The sequence below is a fragment of the Marmota marmota genome, unplaced genomic scaffold, assembly GCF_001458135.2.
Source record: "Marmota marmota marmota unplaced genomic scaffold, marMar, whole genome shotgun sequence".
NCBI lineage: Eukaryota > Metazoa > Chordata > Mammalia > Rodentia > Sciuridae > Marmota > Marmota marmota.
The window spans coordinates 5,777,418-5,799,288 of NW_025999945.1; the positions used below are offsets into that span (position 1 = coordinate 5,777,418).

A 21,871-nucleotide genomic window follows, 5' to 3' on the forward strand; every position below is an offset into this window, starting at 1 on the left:
GGAAAAGAAAACACGGGACAACAAAGAGAGGAAGTGGCCTGGGCCGGCCCACCGGGTAGGTCTCATCCGCCGCCCCCACCCCCGCCTCCTGCCTGGCCCCCACAGAGGCCGCCAACCACGCAGACCAGTTCCTGTGCTCCAGGAGGACTTGGCTTAGGGACACTAGAGTGTGGGAGACCCAGAGGGTGGCCCTACAAACCCATGGGAGTCAGGAGAAATGCCTAGGCTTCCAGGTGGGGCTGCAGGAAGCGGTTTATCAGTCCCCGGGGGAGACCCTGCTGCCCACCCATGCTGCTGGCCAGGAAGCGGAGGCACTCTATGCCTCCTCAGCACCTTTTGCCACTGGGCTGTGGGTGGAGGCTCAGAGAAGAAAAGGAGCTATCCTGGGGTCACACAGCACAGCCAAAGCCCAGGGCATGGGGAAAAACCTTGTGTGCCTGGCCTCAGCTCCTCCAACTGGTTTGGCAGGAGTTTCAGGCTTTAGGGCATCCAGGGTGCTGTGGGTAGCTGGGTAGTCCAGGCTGACTTTAGAGGTGGGTCATTCTTACTTGACAGGCCAGTAGCTCTGACCCCTGCCCTATCTGCGACCCTGCAGCACTGGCTAAAGTGCCTACCCCTTCTTTGTGCACTGAAAACAACAGCCCCAGGCCTGATAGCACCCAGCCAGGGCAGCCTGCAGGTGGGCAGGACAGCCGATGAATGAGGGGCAGTGATGAATTAGGACATGTCCAGCCCCCATGTCCCTTCTTGGAGGACAAGGGTCAGGAGGGCACAGTTGAGCCAGCAGGGGTCCAGGGACCTCTCCCTGCTGTACCTCCCTGGGGAAGGCCTCCCTCCCTCCACCCTCCCCACCCCCACGCCCGCCTGGGCTGGCTGGGCTCCCGCCAGCCAACACGACATCAATATTTCATCCACGTCAATAAGAGGCAGCGGCGGCGGGGACAGCGGCTGCGGCAGCACTCGCGCCAGCTCCAGCCCGCAGCTCGCAGGGAGAGTCAGGTTCTGTTCTTGCTCAACATGGATGTCTTCAAGAAGGGCTTCTCCATCGCCAAGGAGGGCGTGGTGGGCGCAGTGGAGAAAACCAAGCAGGGGGTGACGGAGGCTGCCGAGAAGACCAAGGAGGGGGTCATGTATGTGGGTGAGTGACACAGGGCGGGGCAGGGCGGGGCAGGGCAGGGCAGTGTGGTGCCTGGGGTGGGATGTCTGGTACCTTTGGTTGGAGGACCTTTCTCCCCAGCTCCAGGGAGGCACTCTGGGAGGGGGCGAGGACCTGGCTGTTGAGGCAGGGTCTCCAGATCCTGCAGCATCTACAGTCCCTTGCACACACCAGTGTTTGCCTCTGGCTTCCTTGGAGCCCCAGGGTCTCTAGGACAGGATCAGAGTGCCACTCAGACCTCTGACCCAGCTGACCGCCTCTCTATGCATTCATCAAGGCATGCACAAACACATCCTAGGGTCCTCTGAACTTGGACACCCTGAAGCTGTGAGCAGTTGGTGATTAGGCGAGCTCCCTCCCTCTTCATATGGAGCTGCAGCCTGGCCAGGCCACAGGTTCCTCCCTGCCCAGGGTGAAGAGGTGCACAGGGGAGGTGGGACTCTGGCTCAGTGCCTAACCCACTCCAATGCCCCTCTGCTCCCTCTGAAGAGGAGGCAGGGAAGGTTGAGGCAATGACTCAGCCCTCGTCTTCCCTGACCAGCATGCTGCTCTGGAGGCCGGGCTACACCCAGGCAGAGTCTGGGTACACCAGTGTCCCTAACTCTCTTTTGTCCCTCCATCCTGTCCTGTCTCCTCCCCATCCGTCCCCTAGCTCCAGACATAGCAGGAAGCAGTCCTTTGAAGGGGCAGCTGGCCCCCAGACACCCTCTACTGACCCCCAGCTTGTCCAGCTGTTCTGTGGCTTCTTTGTCCTGACCGCCTCCAACACCAAGAGGTGGGTCTGGGCTGACGCTTCCATTTCCTTCCCAGGAGCCAAGACCAAGGAAAATGTGGTGCAGAGCGTGACCTCAGGTGAGGATCCCCAGGACCAGGGGCATGAGGGACGGGGCTTCAGCACTCCTGCACCCTAGTACTAAGGGCCCATGGCCAAAGTCCTCCTTACACCAACTGGGGTCCAAATCCCTATGGGGATCCAGATCCCTGCACACCTGAACTAGATCAGGGTAAGGCTCCCACTCCCACCCATGAGTGTCAAAGCTGTCCTGAAGTCAAAAACAGGGATCGGAGGGTCCCAAAGAGCCAGAGTCCCAGTGCTCTGGGAAAGGCCTCTCTGCCTGACTTGGTGGGGAGGGTCAGGGTCCAGGCCAGCCCCAGTCTTCCCACAGTGGCCGAGAAAACCAAGGAGCAGGCCAACGCTGTGAGTGAGGCTGTGGTCTCCAGCGTCAATACTGTGGCCACCAAGACCGTGGAGGAGGCAGAGAAGGTTGTGATCACCACCGGGGTGGTGCGCAAGGTAAGTCCTTGCTCCCATCCTTCCTCTGGGTCCAGAGAAGCCAACCAAGGTGGGGGTGGAGGACGTTACTCACAGACCTGGGCACTGAATCTCCTTCCCATTCATCACCTCTGTGTGTCTGTGCAGGGGTTGTGCTTGGTGTCCTCACATCATTCATATCTGGAATCCTCACAAATGCCCCTGAATTGGAGAGTTAGGGCTTATTTTATAGACAAGGAAAATGAGGCCCCAAACCAGGCCAGCTCCATGGCTTTCAGCATGGAGGATATACCACATTTTACCAGTGAAAACAGGTCACATGGTGATAAGCAGCCTCCCAGGCAGTGGACATCAGGTTGGAGCTGCAGAGTCACCACCCAGTGTCCAGCTGCTCTCCTAGACCTGGCTGCCGCCTCCTCCCAGGAGCAGCAAGGAGTCATCGCCCCCTGATGGTGAAAAAGTAGTAACAGTTCTGACCCCACCCTCCACTGGGTCCTTTGTGTGTGAGCAGATGTGCAGCATGTGCTGAGTGTGTGTGCCAGGATGAGGGGGCATGCGTGTGTGCGTGTGTGTGTGCATGTGCGTGCAATGTGTGAGCGTGCATGGGAAAGAGGGCCGCAGCAGAAGGCACAGCAGCAGGAGGCATTGCAGAAGGTAGATGCGAGCTGCATGAGCTGTCCCAGCACCTGCCGCAGAGCAAGTTCTATTGAAAGTTTTTTACACTTATTAACTTATTTAATGGGTACAAATATCCTACAACTAAAAGGAACAAATAAAATTTTTTAAAAAATGGGTACAAGTATCCCATGAGATAGGTCATGGAAACCAAGGCCCAGGGATTAGGTAATATACCCACGGTGCCAAAAGGGTGGTGATTCTATGGCTGGCCTGGCTCCTGAGAGACTGTGAGAGTGTAGGTTATGACAGGGATCTGAGAGTGGGGCCGGGGCTGACTCCTTAGACACGCTGTCTCTATCTCCCATACCTGACTCAGGACACCCCAGTCAGTGGAGTCTGAGGCTCTGGGCGTAGCCCGTACTGGGGATCCCTGCTCTGGGAGGGGTAGAAAGATACAGGCCCTCTGTCCCTGGCTCCAGGAGCAGCACCCAGATGTGTGCTTCTAGGGCTAGCACAGGATCTCCTTATCCCCAGAGTGGGCAGCCGTTTCCTCTTCTAGTCAACAGCTCTGCCCCTTCCTAGCTGTGCGACTTTGGGAAGCTGTGTAACCTGTCTGGTCTCCATTTCCTCATCTGTGAAATGAGAGTGAGTGTCTTTCTCACTGAGCTGTAGGATATGGCAGAGAAATGACCTCCAGAATGTAGGCCTCCCTGGTTCATGGTTAAAGCCCAATGAGTGGTCATCATCATCATCATCATCACCAGTGCCCTGGGCTGGACCCACTTGTATCCAAGGAGGCCCCCCCTCCACACTCCACAGCACAAAAGGCCTCTGGGGAGGTGTCAGGCTGGGTTTGGCCTCTAGGAATTTACCCAGGCACTCCTTGCCTCCTAGAGGAGCTGCCTCAAGGGAGACTCATTTTCTGGTGACACCCCAAAACTAGTATCAACTTGTCTCCCCAGTGAACCATAGAGGCCTGCAGTACTTGTGACTGCTCATGCCCCAGGCTTCGTGCACCAACCTTGGAGTGGTCAGACTAAGCAGGTGGCCCCCTGCCTCTCACCTAGAGAGCCTGGCCCTCCCTGGCCAACAAAGTTCTGTGCCCTTTTATGCTCCACTCCATCAAGGGGCAGGATGTGGTAGCACAGAAGTGGCTGGACCCTCCAAAGGCAGGAGCTGAGGGCAAGGACCAGGCCAATCACCACTCTGTCCTGAGCACTCAGCTGTCATGACCACTTAGGCAAGAGTCTGACTGGCATGGGGCATAGGGGACAGAAGACAGGCCTGATTCCAGAGCCTGTCCAGGATGCAGGAAGAGAGAGCATGCTCCTGTGGGCAGAAATGGCCTGACGGACAGCAAGCTGAACCTGATGCTGACTAGCTCCGCTGCTTTGAGCTCTGAGGCCTTGACCTGGATACCTAGTCCTCCTAGTCTCAGGGTCCCTGTATACAGTGATGACACAACTCTCCTCCCAGGGCTCTTTGGGGACTCAGAGGAGTGCAAAGGTGTATGCTAATGTGATTCAGGAACATCTGTCCACTCTCACCCTCTCTCCATGCTCCCATCCTTCTTCATTAAGGAACCCCAGCAGAGGGTACCCAGGATTTGGGATCCGCTTGCGGAGGTTGGGGTGTATGAAGCTGGGTTCCAGAAGGTCTTGGCATCACCAGACAGAACTCCAGCTGTGGGCTGTCACCCCTCCAGCCCCTCCAGTAGGGACCTCTGATCATCTTTGAGGCCAGCATAGATGAGACCCTAGCTGCAGGTAGCTGGGGGCCTCTGTGACCTCCTTATGGTCTCCCTTTTGGGGGTGAGGGTACCAGGGATTGAACTCAGGGGCACTCGACACTTGACCACATCCCCAGCCCTATTTTGTATTTTATTTAGAGACAGAGTCCCACTGAATTGCTTAGCACCTCGCTTTTGCTGAGGATTGCTTTGAACTTGTCAGCCTCCTGCCTCAGCCTACCAAGCTGCTGGGATTACAGACGTATGCCACAGCACCCTGCCTCATGTCCTCTTTGATCTCCTGCAGGAGGACTTGGACCAACCTGCCCCTAAACAGGAGGACCAGGCAGCCGAAGAGGAAGAAGTGGCTGAGGAGGTAGGAACTGGACTCCAGGGGCACACTGGGGGGGGTTCTTGGGTAGGGACCCCAGCCCCCACAGACTCCTGCTTCCCTCCGGGGGTTTCAGAACCTGTCAGGGAGGCTTCTGCAGCCCCCAACAGGGACTGTGGGTAGAGCCAACCTTGGTCTGGAGTGAGAGATTCCTTCATGAGTGACCGTCCCAGGGCAGCCATTGAGTGTTGGGGACCTGGAGCAGGTGTGAGAGTCACACTCTCTCTCCCAGGCCAAGAGTGGCGGAAACTAAAATGTTGCCAGATGGCTGCAGAGTCCCCGAGGGACACCCCTCTGCCTTGAACCCCCTTCCCCCCTGGCACAAGGAGTGCCCTGCCCTGGAGTGTGCCCTGCCCCGGAGCGTGCCCAGCGGGCTGCCCACGCTCCTCGCACCCAAGCCCAGCTGTCAGAGACCTGTCCTCTATGCTGCTGCCACCGACTTCACCTCCTACCCTCATCCTCTCTGGCCCCCTGAGCCTTCTGGACCACAGAACAGATGCTGCTGTGATTTTTTTTTCTTTTTTTTTAATGATTTCAAGTAAAACTTGAGCCTCACCCCACCATGCTTCCTCTCTTTTCTGTTATTGTTCATGAAGCCCCCTGGGAGGTCTCAGGGACAGGAACTAGGTTGATGGGACCAGGTACACTATGGGGATACGCAGAGTGCTTCTGGAACTGTTGCCTTCGGGAACCATCGCCCAAACACATACACAGCCATCCCTTTAGCATGACGGCAGCGGCTCCTCCAGCTCCCCACAGTGGGCATCTCACACTGTCCAAGTGTGCAGGGCTGGATGTCCCCAGGTTGAGCTGCAGCTCCCCCTAGGGGGAACCCCACCCACCTGCCTACTCAGCGTTGCTGAAGAACCTGAGGTCAGCTGGAGTTGAGGATGCTGCATATGTCTTTAGCACCAACTGTCCTGAAGGAATAGGGACACCTGATACCCTCCCTGGAGCAGAGGGTAACTTTCAAAGCTTAAACACAAAGGACGGACAGTTCCTACCCCAGCAGAGCCATGAGGTGACCTCTCACCCGAACCCAGCCAGTCACAAGCTCCCCACCAAAATTAGGGTTAGGCTCTCTTTTCCTGCACCCAGAAACTTGTCAGGTGTCATTAAACAACATGACAGCTAAGGTGCATCAGATTGAGCCACACCTCGAGAGAAAAATAGTAAAAGCTAACAATGAAACTGGGCACAAACCAGGGGCCTTGCCCCAGGGGCACCCCATTGATTCCTTGTTCTGCTACGAACAGTGAGACTGCCTGGGCTCTGGGGTGCTCTTGGCAGAGTCCCCGCCCCCCAAGTTTTCAAAGCGACCCCAGCACCAGGCTGGTCAGTGTCCAACTGTCCCATTTTGCCTGGGGTCTTATTCTTTGGGAACCTGGCTCTCTCCTTTGATAGCCAATTTAAACTTCAAGCTTTGAAGTGACTTTCCCTAAGCCTCTGGTCCTTGGTTTCAGAGTAAGAGCTGGAGGCCACACATCATTCCAGATACTACCCTGTCTATACTGCCTCTGCAACAGGGGTCAGGGTCAAGGGCAGCCCAGGGGGATGGGAGTCAGTCAGATACAGCTGAGCTAGGCTGACTCCTGGTCAGCTGGTCACGGATGTCCATTGCTGAAGAGGCAGAAAGGAGCAGAGGCTGCTGGTCCCATGGGCAGTAGTGAAGGGTCTGGGGGAGGCTCTGGGCAGGCAGAGGTGTTCCTGCTTTTTGGTTCAGACACAGGCATATGAGCAGGCCTGTGCATGCCCCAGGGGCCTGGGTGTGTTTGAGAGTTCTCTGGACTGTAAGGGAAAACAAGGAGGAGCAAGCTGAGCTCAGGTGACTGGGTGTGGGGAGAGAGGATACCTAGACCTGATCCCTGGGCACAGCCTCCATGGGACTCCCTCCCAGTGCCCCTCTACATCTGCGTAAGCAGTCTGGAAGTGTCCCTGCTGATGCTACACACACACACACACATACACACACACACACACACACTCGGAGGTTCTGTCCTGGACTCAAGTGCCAAACATCAAGGTCAGCCTATTCCAGCAAGCTCCTTCCCCACCTGAGGGACACCTGCAGTACTCTTTGCTTTTAAATGCCCTGTCATGTGCTCTGGGCCCTTAGAAGCTGCTTCTGTCTTCTCCAGAAGAGCACTATTCTTGCATTATGCCTTTCCTTGTCTGAGAGGCCCCTGGCCCTGCCTTGTCTTACAAGGCCCTCCACTGAGAGTTGGGCATGTACCCAAGGGAAAACCTAAATGAACCCCCTAGATTCATTTGTCTTTAGTTGGCTTTAAAAATCACTAATTTTGAAAAAAAAAAATCAAAATTCTGTAGGTCACTCAGCTGAGTAGTATATAATTAGTCCTGCACTAGCTTTGCTGTAGATGACACCTCTGACATGAGGGTTATGATGATGGCAGTGGCTGAGTCTACTTTTCAGGGACTTGCAAAGCACTTTTGCTGAAACCTTGCCAGTGTCAGATGGGTGACTAAAACAGGGTGAAAAGTCTTGGCATTTCTGCCTCCATATTGTGTGTCTCCTTGGCCTTGGGGTCAGACTCTAACTCTGCATACACATATTGGTCACTTAAGGAATGTTTGGGATTAACAGTGAAAATCAATTTGCCCCAAATTTACCTAATCCCTCTTCTCCCCTTTCAGCTCTGAAGACACCAATTTGAGAGTAATATTTTCAAGATTTATAGGGGCACCATGATCTTGTGATTATGTGTGTGCCAATCACAGGTTTCACAACAACACCTTCTAGACCACTGGAGAGGTGTCTAGAAGTCTTCAGTCATCAATCCTAACCTAAGACCCCATTCTATCCCCCCTGCCTAGAGATGAGAAGAGTTTGAAACTTATGCTAAGATGGTTTCCCCGCCTCCCGCCCAGGGCACTAGACTACCATCTTCTAATTTTGCTGGCATTCCAAATAAATCTTTTTCCTTACCCAACAATTTGTCCTACCTTCATTGGGCCCCTCTTTTGGCAAGGAGATGGACTTGGGCTCGGTAACAGGCACACTCCAACCCATTTAATCCTCACAAAAATACTTTGGGAAGATTGTGTTAGTGTCTTCTCTTCAAGGTTGGGAACACAGAGGCTCAAAGAGGTAAAGAGACTTGTTCTAGGGGTTTCTGAGCCCAAGAGGACTGACTGCAGTGCCTGATGCTGTACAGCCACACTGAGAGGTCTCTGCATCACCTCTGAAGGCTGGCTGGCCCTCCGGACAGCAGCTGCTGCCTTCGTGTTTTGCTTGCTACTCACAGGGGCTGAGACTGGGTATCAAACAGGATCTGCTTCCATGTGATGCCCAGCCCAGTGACAAAAGCCTTCCAGATTAAAGACATGGTGTTGTGGGAGGGGTTTCAGGAGGGCTGGAAAGGCTAAGGCAGAGGCTGGGCTGAGCTCCCAGAAGTCCCCCACCACTGCCTAGGGGATTGCCTCCCTGTAACACCTTATGTATGTGAAGGGGGTGGGGTAGGGATGGGGCATTATGTGCTCTCTCCCTTCCCCCACTAATCATCACCTGACCCTTTCTCTTGCCTAGTGTTTTAATCGTCTTTAATCTATACTTTGTGTGTGTGTGTCTGCATGCGTGTGTGTGTGTGTGTGTGTGTGTGTGTCTGCACATGCATATGCACATTTGGGCTTCCAGACACTCCAGGCCAGTGGTTGACCCTCTGCTGCTATAAGGAGGATATAAGACAGCACAGTGGCCTGGGTAGGCAGGGGCTTCCCAGAAATCTAAGAGCAACTCCAAGTGTGCAGAGAAAGAGTTAGTGAAGGTCACAACACTAGACCTGGAGAGGGGGCAGTGGGATGTGTGTGACCAGAGTGTGCTGGGGAGGGTGGAGGCTTCATTATGCCTCTAGAGTGGGGGATGGGTATGTGTTGCTGTTTCTGGAATCCTGTCTCCCCAACTCAGACGCAGCTTCCTGACTTCTAGTGCCCCAAGAGATCCTCAAGTCCCTGGACTTTTTTGGAAAGTGAGCAGACCCTGAGCAGCGCTACTTGCTCTACTGGTCAAAATTTGGTGACCTGTGACAATCTCCTTTCCAGCTGACACAAGGAGGCAGCTTCCTCACTCTTTACTTGGGGCTGCTCGTTTTGCAAGTGCTCATGCCAATGGCTCCTCTTCTTGTTGATCTTTACTGAATCCTCTCCAGTCTGCAACCAGAAGCCCCAGAGCAGACAGCCAGTCTGCAGCACCACCCTGGTGTGTGGGAACAAAAGGTTCCGTGATTGCCAGGGCGGAGGGGTGGGGGGTGCGGTTGGGGGGGTTCAAAGCACACCAGCCCAGATTAGAGTCCTGCCACAGAGGTTTGGGTAAAATCTATTCACCCTCTATCTGCCTCAGTTTTCCCTTATAAACTGATGCTATTAATAACACTTATTTTACCAGGTGGTGTAAAAATTATACAAGAGATTGTAAAACATTAAGGAAGCTCCTGGCTCAAGATAAATGCTTAATAGAAGCCAGCTGCTATTATTAATGTTGGCTTCGGTATCCAGCTCCCATCTTGACACTGACTTCAGGCTCATGAAGCGGGGGATCCCCAGGATTGAAGAGGGTGAGGTCGGACTGGCTGGATGAGAGAAGGTGTATGTGCCTCTCTCCTGTCCAGTCACTCCTTAACCTAGTCTCTCTTCTTACTCTGGTTCTAGTGGCAGCCTTCCCACTGCAGGTACCCAGGGGCAAGCATGTCCTCTGTTCTCTCTCCCAACCTCCCTCCCCCGCCCCTCAAGAGAAGCTTGGCACAGGGCGGGATCATGCCAGGAGTCCGCCAGCCAGCCGGGAACCGCCCATGCACCCCCCCCCGCCCCCCAGCGAGGTGGGCCGTCCCTGGGACGCTTTAAAAATACAAACTAGCGCACCAGTCTTCAGAGCGGCGAGCAAACTCCAGCGGTCTGTGTGTCTGAGGTTTTGACTACCCCGCATACCCCTGGAAGCTATGGCCAGCAAGAGTTTTAAGGACTTGAAGCAGCAGGCGGAAGGGACAGCCCAGGAAGCAGGTGAGGACAGCATTCTACCTGGGCACCAGCGGGGCCACCCGCCTGGATGCACCTGGCAGAAGCCACGGGTCTGCGCAGCCCACATGTCTGCGGACTTCATCTCCCAGAGACGTAGGGGCCTCGGACCCCCCACCTGCGCCTGCAAAGAATGCCCTGAGGGACAGGATGTTGGGGATAGTGGTGCCCCAGGGGTCCTAGGCTGTGCTTTGGGCTTTGTCACCCCTCCTGGGGGGGAGCAGGCAGGCATCCAAGTCTTACCCAGGTCCTAAGCGTCCCCACCCATGCCCTCAGGAGTGGGTAAAGTTCCACAAAGAAAGGACACTGGCTCACTTCCCATCTGCCAGGTCTCTGAGCACAGGACGAATGGGATCAGGGAGGCTGCTCCAGACCTCACTGGGCTTGATTTTGACCCTCTCTGGGGTAAAAAAAAATCCTTACTTTCCTTACTTTGAAGTCCTCTCCTTGTTCTAGAGGCTTCACAGCTGAAGATGGAGAGTAAGGGATATGAAGAGACCCCCTGGCTCACTGGGTTCCTCCTTGCAGCACCTAGTTCAGGTTTCCTGGGGAGGCAGATACTCTGGTGGCAAGGAGATAGCTCTACTTTGGAAGTTCCACCTCCTTTCTGCATTTCCTTTCCTAATGCCTTAAGCTGCCTGCCCACTGAAGCACCGACATCCATGTTTGTGTGCTCTTTGAGGGGAGCCACAGGGGGAGGAGGTAGGAAGGGGTCTTGATGAAAGTAGACGCCCTAGAGTCAGGTGCACTAAAGGTGGGACATCAGGCATTTTCTATGGGAGAAGTTGTTAAAGTGGACAGGGTCATCCTGGACCAAGAACAACAGTAGCCATAGCTCAGGTGCCATCTCCAGCCAGGGGATCCCCAGGATTGAAGAGGGTGGGGTCGGACCCACTGGATGAGAGGAGGTGTGTGTGCCCCTCTCCTGTCCACAGTCACTGGATCCCTAACCTAGGCTCTGTGCTGCCTTCCTTCCTCGAATATTTTCTCAGCAACTCTGGAGATGGGACGGGAGGTTGGCAAGAGGAGAGGGCCAAGAGTTATAAATAAACAAACAAGAATGCCCAAGTGACATGGTTGGGTGGCCTTGGGCAAGGGACTTCATCTCAATGGGCATCAGTCCCTTGGGCCTATAGGATAGAATAGAGAACACAGGGAAGTGGTGGTGGGGTGACTCCCTGTGGTCAGTGGTGACTCAACAGGGGATAAATTTCCTGTCTTTCTGTTCCAGTGACAGCAGTTGGTGAAGCAGGGCAGCATGTACTGAATCAGGCCACAGAGGCTGGACAGAAAGGTTTGGCAGGGCTAGCGGGGAGGAATGATGGGCAGCCCCAGCCACTTCTCAACCCTGCTTCAACCCTGGACCATCCTCTCCTCTGAAGGATTCTCTGCCTAACAAGGACCACAGGCAGACTTCCTGGGGAGGAAGACCCCTTCTCTTACCCACACACCCTTCTTTCCTTTCGCAGCCATGGACAATCTGGGCAAGTCTACCCAGGAAGCCATAGACAAAGCTGCTAACCAGGCCTCTGACAGCGTCTCTGGTCTAGGGAAGAAATTTGGCCTTCAGAAATGACGGAAGACATGGGCACTTCCCTCCAGGACCTGTTCAGCAGAACTTGGCCCTAAGCTCTGTTCAGCAGCTACCTCTTTGGTTTGCCCTTCATTAAAGCTCATGATTCCACACTGTGTCTACTTAGTGCTTAGCGCCAAGCGGGACCCCGGTAAGAGCAACCTCAAACCCAAGATCTGAAATCCAGCCTTGGACTTTCCAGACTGACCGTCCAGAGCACTCTTTTCCATCCTCTCATCTTCCTAACCACTGGCTCCCTTATCCGCCCCACCCCCACCCCCAATTCAAAGGCACTGGCCCTGTTACAGGAAGCCGGCCCTCCTAGAACGGGAGGTACTCGGTCCCAGATCTAGAAGGACTCCGCTCTGGAGGGGGACGAGGGGTTGCAAGAGCTGGGGGGGGTGGGAAGAGGGGACTAGGGAGTTTCTCCCAGCCGGCTGCACCCAGGAGGATGGGAGCGGGGGCGGGAGGGAGCCCAGGACCCGCATCCTTGAGAACCTCAAGGAACCTCAAGGATGCAGGGGCGACGCGGAGTCGCGGGAGCCGGGCTTCCGGTCCACTTCGCGAGTGAAATGTCTAGGCCACGGCCACACCCGGCGGTGAGTCACGGGGTGGGGCCTCGGGGTTGTTTTGAAGCGCTGCACGCAGCCTCCGGGCTGAGCCCTCCCCACCACGCCCCCTAGGGAGGGGCCTCCCGGGTACTGGGCTGAGCACGTGGACTTGGAGCGCGGGACCCAGTGGTGCGGGGGTCTCTCCTCCTGCTGGTGTGCACCAGATCTCCCTTAAATTCTGCATCATCTGGCGAAGGACGAAGGACATTTTCGTCCGGCGGGTGCAGATGGAACTAGGTTTACCCAGACCCAGTGCCTTCTCACCCTCCAGCACGTGTCTATACACGCGACCTCAGCCCTGGGTGAGCCCTGCTAATGGGTGACTCACAGTTGCCACAGGATGCGGCCCGGCCTTGGCCCCGAGCTCGGGCTGCGGCTGACTTCTTCATCCGATGCCCATTACACCTTGGCACGCCACTCCCGAGTTCCCCTTTCCCACTTCCATGATTTTGCACTGTAACTCCGTCCACCCATCATCTATCCTTGCCGCGCGCACACTAGGACTTTACGTTTTAACTAAAAAAACAAAACAAGTGACTATCCGACACTTCCCAGTTCTGGGAAGATTTGGAGGAAAACGGAGTCCTTCCTTAGCCCGGGAACCGGAGGCCACCCCACCCACCTCCTCCGCGGGGCCTTCCCCTGCCTGCCAGAAGATGGCAGTGTTCTCTTCCTGGCTCCCTCCTTGATCTAATTGTAGGTGGCTTTGATCTCTGCCATCCGCACCCCAGGGTGGCGCCCAATTCCATGCTCAGGTCCTTGCAGCTAACTGTCCCCTAAGGAGTACTTTCCAAGTCTGCAAAATGAGCCAAGGATGGTTCCCTCCAGCTCAAAGAAAGGTCTCTGCAGGCAACACCAGCATCCCCAGGAGACCCCACCTGCGAAAGGTGACACCTGATCAGAAGAGATGGCATGGAAACACACCAGGAGGCTGGGTGGTGGGCGGACCAGGAGAGCCCCAGAATCTTTCTGGTGCGCATCCTTGCCCTGTGTGACTCAAGGATAAATTCCAGTTCTGAGTGATTGCCTTCGGCATAGGTGCAGGACCTAGCTCTGACCTAGGAGAGGTCAGATCAGAGGGAGCCAGGAGGCTTCTAGCCAGGTTTTTGGTAATCATACGTAAGTAAATAAATGAATAAGACAAGGAAAGAAGCAGAGCCTCCTCTTCCCCTGGAGAGACAGAGAGAGGAGATGAGGTGGAGTGGGGAGCGTGTCTCTGTGTGTGTGTGTGTGTGTTCCATTTGTTACCTGCACTCCAGTCTGCTTTTGGGGGGTGGGGGCCAGGGGATTGAACTCAGTGGCACTCCATCACTGAGCAACATTCCCCACCCTTTTTACATTTTATTTTGATACAAGATCTAGCCAAGTTCTCCAGAATGACATTGAACTTTTGATTCTCCTGCCTCAGCCTTCTGAGTTGCTGGGGTTACAGTTGCTTTTTGTTCTTTTTGCTGGTCTGGAAAACCAATCAACTTGCTTGAACCATTGGAACACTTACCCTATTTTATGGAATAAAGCATTGCCTCCTTCTAGAATAAAAAATAAAGCCAGAGCTTGGAGATGTGGCTCAGGTGTAGAACATTTGCCAAGCACGTGCAAGACCCTGGGTTCAATCCCCAGCACCACTAAATACATAAATAAATAAATAAAGCCAATGAAGATCTTCAAAGTAAGTTGTAATTGCACCCTTTAACATTACAAAGTGCTGCATTTGAGGACGGAAACCTTTCCCTTAAATCTTTGATTTGTGTTCCTTCCTCCCTCCTCCTCTTCACAGCAATTTTCAGTCAGTAGGAGGAGACTTCTTTGTATTTATCTTCATAGTCCAGCAGAAGACACAACCTCAAGCACTTGGCTTTTCAGCTTTGATTCTCATCAGACTCCAGATGGGCAAGGAACCGAGTTTTCTACTTCCACCTCCTCTTCTGATTTTCCTCGCTCTTTCTTTTAATTGTCTTTTTTCGACTTTCAAAGAAGACATGTAATATTTACATTCTATTCCCCACCACTCAGTCACACCTTTGTCTTCTTCCTAGATGTGCAGTTGAAGATACTAACAGCTCTATGCTATTCCTTTGCTGAAATATTTTCTGCTACCCATTGATTGGTTAGAGTTGATTTTTCCAGAAGTTTTCTCAAGCATGAAATGTTCACAGGTGAACAATAAGACTACCAGGATCTGGGATGATTATTTTGATAGCTGGGTGATGAGTCAGGAAGGGTGTATAATATTCTATTTTATGCATGACATTTTCTATTTTTAAAAAGGCAAAAATTTTAAAATGTAAAAAGAAGAGATTATGTGAACAGTATTCTGAGCTCTTAGATGTTTGGGTGATACTCTGGTCTTGTTAAATAAAGTAGAAGAGGCCATTGTTTTGAACTAAGCTCCTACGTAGACTGGGCTGAAGATCAAAATGGAGTTGTTAGGTAGGGGCTAGCAAGAGCAGTGAAATACATGGTAAGGTCATAAAGTGTTGTTTATATGACTTTAGGGTCTTTCTTTAAACTTTCTTAAGAAATCAAATGGTGACAGTTGAAAGGAAAGTGAGGAACTTGGAGAAGGGCCAGGCAGATATACATAGGAGAGTTTATTTGTCAGAACTGACAAATTTGTCTCCGTAGATGGAGAGTGCAACATGGGCTTGGGTTTGAGACTTTTATGGGGGAAGCTCAGGGATTAGAGGCTGGTGGGTTCTTATGTGGGCAGTTAAGGGTGGCGGTGGTACGAGGAAGTGGGGAGCCTTTCTCAGAAAGGCCCTTGAGTGGAAAAGCAAAACCTTTTAAAAAAATGGCCATCAAGATGCTAAGCAAGGACCTTGCATTCCCTCTTTTTTTGTTTGTTATTGGGCCCCTTAAGGGACATGAGGGTAGATAGATCTTCTGCATCTTCTTCCTGCTTGGAAGGGGAGGTGTCTGCACCCTTGTTAGGGGCTCAAGGTGTTATTGAGGCAATGGTTAGGACCCAGTGATGCTGACTCTGGATGCCCCAAATTTGGTGAGGGGTTGGAAGTCCTGTAGCAGAAGCTGGTTTGTGGTTTGGTTAGAGATCCTTTGAATCTGGTCTTGAATAACTTTAATGATGCATGGGTTAAGCAATAGCCAAAGGCCTATGACAAGGAGAGGTCAGGAAAGGAAGTGTCCAGTGGAGAAGGGGGTTATTTAGCTGCCATCCTTCAGTTCCAATAGCAGTGGGAAGCTTTGAGACCTGAAGGAGATTGGAGATGAAGGGGGCATTAGTAATTGAAGTTCCCTTGGTGGTAAGGAATCCATGCTCCTTCCAAATAGCAGAGTGGGAGAGAAGTGTGTGGAAAGTGTATTTAGAGTCAGTGTAGACACTGAGGGAGGCTCCCTTTGCCAAAGTGAAGGCTCTGATGGGGGAAACAAGTTCAGCCTGCTGATTGCATGTATTATTGGGTAGGGGAGCTGCTTCCACAACTGAGGTTGGAGAGACTACAGCATACCCTGCAGGAGGAACTCCCTCCTGAAGGAAGGAGGAGCCATCTGTGGACCAAGTGTATGTTGCCTGGAGCGAGGGGCCTCCCTGTATGTGGGAGGGACTGGAAGAAGCTCCTCCAGAGTTTCAGTGCATGAATGGGTAAGAGGAGAAGAAGTGGAAGTGTCCACATTGACATGGGATTGACTTGTAGATGAAGCCCTCCTAAATAGGATGGCCACCATGACAGTTCTGGAGAGGACCAACTAAATCAAATACTCCACCACCCCATAGGACGGAGTTGAACCACTTGATTGGAGCAAGTTGCTGAAGGAGGACCCCAATTTTCAAGCCAACCATAAAACAGTACTAAATTTGGAGACAGCATTGGCTCTTTTCTGGTTCTCTGCTCTGGGATGGCTCTCTCTCTCTCTCTCTCTCTCTCTCTCTCTCTCTGTCTCTGGTTGAAACTCATTCGGCTTTTACTTTCTTTTCACCTCATTTTCTCTTTACTTTCACTGATAATAAAGTTCTCTGCCATGGCTTTTGGTGTCTGACTTTAAAGTTTCTTCTGTCAAAACCCAAGATCCAAGGTTTGGAGTTTCAGCTCCCTGCTTTCCTGTGACAGGAAACTTCATGCTGAAGTTCCAAGTCACCAAGCTGACACTCAGTTGATTGTCTGACCTGCCCAGAAATCAGGATTAGAGAGACTGCCAAATTACCAAAGAGGCCAGTTTCAATTGGCATGATGATGAAGGTGCCTCAGCCTTAACCCTTCCACAAAAAGGCAACCTGAAATAATCTGATGTTAACCAATTATTTTTGTATTGTTCTATGTCCTGTTCAATCCTAGCAAGGAAAGTTAACTTTGAAATGGCCAATCTGGTTTTTGCTCTTTGTTTCTTTCTTCAAGTTCTTCTCCGTTTGTAAAATGAAAACTCAAGTCCTCAGCTCATCAGAGCATTCTTCATATTTTGTGAAATAGTGTTACTCTAATCTAGAATGGACAATAAAACCAATTCAGATCATTAAGATGAGTTGTTGTCATTTTGTTCTTGACAATCTATAGCTTTTCTACATCATCCCTCTCTGGGTTAGAAATCTCTGGCTCACAGTTTTATTCTTGAGTCTTGGGAGGGTTGGAACTCTGCCTTCTGGTGCAGGAGGGTTAGAGTAGGCACTAGCTAGAGCAAAGAAGGTAGGGAAAGGAAGTTCAGGCTGTGTCCTTGGGTGGCACCCAACTGGCCATTACACTTCCCAGGACTGCTTTCCTGTGGTCAGACAGCTCCCTGTCCCCTGGAGAAAATGGATACAGTCTATGCTGGGGAAATTGCCAAATGGTGAAATTGACAGAGGTGCACTTAACTGAGGCGGGAAATGGCTGTAACCTCCCCAAATGCATAATCCACGAGGTGGGAAAATGCCAAGTAGGCCATAAAAGCCCAGGATGAAGAAACAAGAGCTTGGCACGTTCTGCTCTCTTGGCACAGCCTGCTACACATTCTCTGAAGCATACTTTCATTTCACTAAATAAGACCTTTATGCCTCTTCTCTCTGTGTCTCAACTGAAATCTTTCTTTTGGAAAGTGGAGAACTGAGTAACATCATCTGGTCACATATAGTTCAGCAGTTTCAAGTAGTAGTTCTAGTTTTAATATTTTAAGGATTCCCATAGTATTTTTCATAATGGCAGTACATTACGCCACGGTGTTCAAGGGTTCCCATTTCTTCCTATTCTTACCAACACTTATTCTCTTGATTTTAAAAAAGAAAACCCGTTATTTTAAGTGGAAGATGTGAGATGCTATCTCCTTGTGGTTTTAATTTGCATTTCTCTGATGATGAATGACACTGAGCGTCTTTTCATATATGCACTTAACTCTCTTTTAAAATATTAACTATGTGCCATTGCCAGGCTTTCTTCTTTGGGAATTCCAAGTATGGGTAGGGGGATCTTTCCTACTTTGTTTGCATATGTAGCATTTTCTCCCAAACACGTAGCATTTCCTTAATTATTCCTTTTTTCTTTGATTTTAATTTTTTTCCTTAAATACCTACTGTGTTACCCACTTTCTTATGCTTTTTATCTGAAAAAGTTCTTCCTCCCTCCCTCCCTCCTTCCCTTCCTTCCTCCCTTCATCTCTCTCTCTCTCTTTTTTTTTTTTTTTTTCGTGGTACTGAACTTGGGAATGCTCTACGTTTCCAGCCCTTTTTATTTGTATTTTAAGAGAGAGTCTCAGTAGATTTCTGAGGCTGAACTTGAATTTGCCACCCTCCTGCTTCTGCCTCCTGAATCTCTGAGATTACAGGCATGCACTACCATGCCCAGCATGTCTTATCTGTTTTTCTTCTATTCTCATCATGAATTATGTATGTCCTGTTACTCCTGTTGTCTGGCCATCTCATCTCCGAATTCTAATATTTCTGAATTCATATTTCCATCATAACTATTATTGTTTATAAAGGGTCTTCAGTTCTTTTGAAAATTCATGTTGGAAGGTTGTGTAAACATTTTCATGTGTCTTTTCTGAAGTAAACTTTTCTAGTAGGATTTTTAGGGTTTTTTTTTATTTGTTTGTTTGTTCTGGGGATTGAACTCAGGGATGCCTTACTACTGAGCTTCATCACAGCCATTTTCATTTTTTATTTTGAGAGACAGGGTCTCCCCAAGTTGCTTAGGGCCTCACTAAGTTGCCTAGGTTGGCTTCAGACTTATGATCCTCTTGCCTCAGCCTTTCAAAATGCTGAGATTATAAGTATGTGCCACCATGCCCTGCTTGGTAGGATTTCTTCATGTGCAATGTTGCTTTTGGTTTCCCTTCTTATATTTAAAAGTAGTAAGTTTTGAGCCAGGCAGGCATGGTGTAATCTGTATTCCCAGCTACCCTGGAGGCTCAGCAGGAAGATCACAATTCTACAGTTTTGATGCGAATAATGCAACATTGCGAGATCCCATCTCAAAGAATACATATATAAAATGAAAGCATGGCTGGGTGCAATGGCCAGTGGCACACACCTGTACTCCCAGCAGCTTGGGAGGCTGAGGCAGGAGAGTCACGAGTTCAAAGCTAGCCTCAGCAATTAAGGTCCTATCTCTAAATAAAATATAAAAAGGCACTGGGGATATGGCTCACTGGGTTCAATCCCTGTTGAAAAACAAACAAACAAACAAAAATATTTAAAAAAAGAAAACAAAAATAAGAAAAATTAAAGAATGTTTTATTGAAATGAAGTTCAAAAATTCATATCTATTGTGTGCTATCCTTGTTGCAATAAATAAAGAGGTCGTAAAAATATATACAAGTCTGCTTATTTCAAAAACTAAAGAGATTGGTGACCTCTTTTCGTGTTACAGTTTAAGACTTCATGAAGTACTGCTTGTGGTTAAATCATGTGTGTCAGTTCTGAAGGGCAGCTGATGACACCCCAATCTTCTCACTATTGTACTCCAGTGATATTTACCCAAGCATGGCCACGGCAGTCTTCAATCTGGTCTTAATAATCCTAGACCCAGTTTGGTAATCCACTCCCCATTTTGTGTCCCAAGAAACAAATATTTGTGGTGTGATTGTGGCTGTTTAACTGCTGGCATATTTGGCTCAGACAGCCTTCCATGAAGAGAGAGGGCACATCTGTGGCCCCTGGGGTAAAATGTCTCTGGATGAGATTCCATGGAAAGCCCTTTTTTGTCATTTGTGAATGGTTCAGTGACAGCTGATGAAGACTCAACCAGGACAGTGGTTGAAGGGGACTCTTCAAAAGAATCTGAGAAATAATTTTCTTCTCCATCTTCTCCCTTCCCAACTTGAGGGTCTCAAATGCTAAAGTATTAGTGGAATTTCAGAGAAGCAGGACATAGAGGAGACAATGGAAGGGAGAGATCTCCTTTAGACACTTGCAAGGTCTGCAGATGCCCCAGTTTCTGAGTTTCTTAACACTACTCAGCACAGACTGAACCCCTTGGGAGTTCACATATACAAAGCCCGTTTACTCATCTTACTATCTGCCTTTCCCTGGATTAGAGGCGTCAAAAAAAAAAAAAAAATGACATCGACAAGTCCATGCTGTCTGTCTTGTTTCACTGAATTCATTTGTTTGCAGTCATAGGCATGTTGTTTATTTAGTTTTAAGTACATACCAATGAAATGTTGCATTCATTTTAATCCTTTAACAAGATCACATAGTTCATGAAGCCAAAGTCTTTACAGCAAGATTAGAATACAGAGTTCTGTTTCCTCTCAGATTAACATAGATATTGTGAATATTTGATTTGTAGTATATATCATTATGTTTGCTATTTAGGTGCTCTTGCTGAGATCTAAATTAGTATGCTTATTGAATTCCCCCTAAGTGGCCTTTTACCCAGCATGTTTATATTTAGAATCATCTTTCATGATAAAGTTGGTCACTAAATAGGAAAACTGAAAGAAGGAGAGAGAGCAAGCGAGCAATAGAAATAGATATTGTGGCCTACAGTGGGGCACGTAGAGAAGAGGTGGAAAGAAGGGGCAAATGGGAACAGGGTACCAGAGATAAGAAGTGACACTTCTCTGAGCATATCTTGTTGGTTGGTTGGTTGGTTTTTGGTAGTTCTGACTTATAAAATCATAGTAATGTTCTCATTCCCCCAAATAAACAGAACCAATTAGAATGTGAGGTGGGGCATACCCAAATGGAGTCCAAACACTAACAAATCAACCTCATTCTACTATAAATGGAGGGAAGGGGGGGAGAAAACACAGTAACCCAGGGAAAGAGCATTGGCTGTATTCCATAGGTCTAAAGGTAAAAAGCACTATGTGTATATTTGGTCATGTAGTCAGAAAAATGGGCATTTCTCATAGGATAGTGGGTAAGCAATTCTGGAATAACTTTCCTGCATTTCCTCTGTTTGCTGAGAGTACCTAGACATGATGACTCCTGGGAACAATGAATATGTCTAGCAGTCTTATATTGGTGACCAAGTACCATTTTCTAATAAATGGGACCAGGACTCCAAGAAGAAGTGTTTTTGTTTTGTTTTATGCTAGGAATTGAACCCAGGGCCTCCTGCATATTAAGCATGTTTTTCAAAGATAAGTAGTTGAGGGTTGGGCCAGGGCAGAGGAAATGCAAGAAGAACCTCAAACAACTTGTAGTGTCATTAAGGCAGGAAACAGTAAAACAAATGAACAAATAACATGTATTTATTATTATTTTTAAGCTTTTGCTGAGTTGAGGATTGAACCCAGGGCCTTGCACATGCTAGATAAGCTAAATTCTCAGCCAAATAAGTAATTTTTGAAAGGTTGATGCTTGTTGAAAGAATATGAGCAATGCTTTAGAACCAGAGTTGAAATCTTTTGGGCAAAAAAAGTCCACAATGATAGTATTTGTTTCAGTCAGAGTTCCATTGCTATGACAAATACTTGAGACAATTACCTTATAAGGAAAAAAAAAAAAAGGTTTACTTTGACTCACAGTTTTAGAGTTTGTAGTCCATGATTGCTTTTAGGCCTGTGGGGAATTCTGGATGGCAGTGGCAGGGAGCACATGGCAGATCAAAACCAACCACCTAAGGCCAGGATGCAAAAATGAGAAAGAGAAATGGGTCAGTGTCCCACAATCCTCTTCAAGGCCATGCCTCCAATGACCTGAAGACCTCTTATGTGACCCAATGTCTTACAAGCTCCACTCCCTCCCCATAGTGCCACCCTGGGGACAAAGGCCACATGACAATGGGGGACACTCATCCAAACCATAGCAGTACTGGATTATAATCTACAAAATAAAATAAATATTTATGAGTCCAAACTAATATAAACAGGGAGTGGGTTGAATAAATACAAAGAAGGAGCAGCTCTTACAGCAGAATTCCAACTTGTAATTGTGGAAGGGCAGAGAGCAAAAGTGAATGTCCAGGCTGGGGCTGGGGCTCAGCAGTAGAGCTCTCGCCCAGCACGAGCGAGATGCTGGGTTCAATCCTAAGGAACTCATAAAAATAAAAAAATAAAATGAAGGTATTGTGTCCAACTACAACTAATATATATCTAATATATATATATATATATATATAT

General features: G+C 49.8%; 2 protein-coding genes and 1 long non-coding RNA gene across 6 annotated transcripts; 2 read left to right on the forward strand and 1 right to left on the reverse strand.

Annotated features, from left to right (window-relative positions):
- Positions 1-143: 143 nt before the first annotated feature.
- On the forward strand, positions 144-8,121 carry Sncg (synuclein gamma). 4 transcript variants are annotated; one of them, XM_048801695.1, is made up of 6 exons: positions 191-1,138; positions 1,967-2,008; positions 2,323-2,450; positions 5,084-5,152; positions 5,400-5,517; positions 5,568-5,727. In XM_048801695.1, the coding sequence occupies exons 1-5, from the start codon at positions 700-702 to the stop codon at positions 5,418-5,420; spliced, it is 699 nt and encodes a 232-aa protein (XP_048657652.1). In that variant the 5' UTR covers positions 191-699; the 3' UTR covers positions 5,421-5,517; positions 5,568-5,727. The 4 variants fall into 4 exon arrangements, with proteins under 4 accessions (XP_048657655.1, XP_048657653.1, XP_048657652.1 ...); XM_048801696.1 differs by lacking the exons at positions 5,400-5,517; positions 5,568-5,727 and adding an exon at positions 7,823-8,121 and having other exon boundaries at positions 179-1,138; XM_015500083.2 differs by having other exon boundaries at positions 883-1,138; positions 5,400-5,727.
- Positions 8,122-10,024: 1,903 nt separating this feature from the next.
- Positions 10,025-11,879, forward strand: Adirf (adipogenesis regulatory factor). The gene is made up of 3 exons (XM_015500040.2): positions 10,025-10,180; positions 11,427-11,489; positions 11,665-11,879. Exons 1-3 carry the CDS (start codon positions 10,120-10,122, stop codon positions 11,769-11,771), a joined length of 231 nt encoding a protein of 76 aa, XP_015355526.1. The 5' UTR covers positions 10,025-10,119; the 3' UTR covers positions 11,772-11,879.
- A 2,155-nt stretch (positions 11,880-14,034) lies between these two features.
- LOC125616424 lies at positions 14,035-21,480 on the reverse strand. The gene is made up of 2 exons (XR_007347051.1): positions 21,276-21,480; positions 14,035-15,587 (listed from the first exon to the last, which is right to left on the reverse strand). It is a non-coding gene; the product is annotated as an uncharacterized LOC125616424 (long non-coding RNA).
- Between the last annotated feature and the right edge of the window lie 391 nt (positions 21,481-21,871).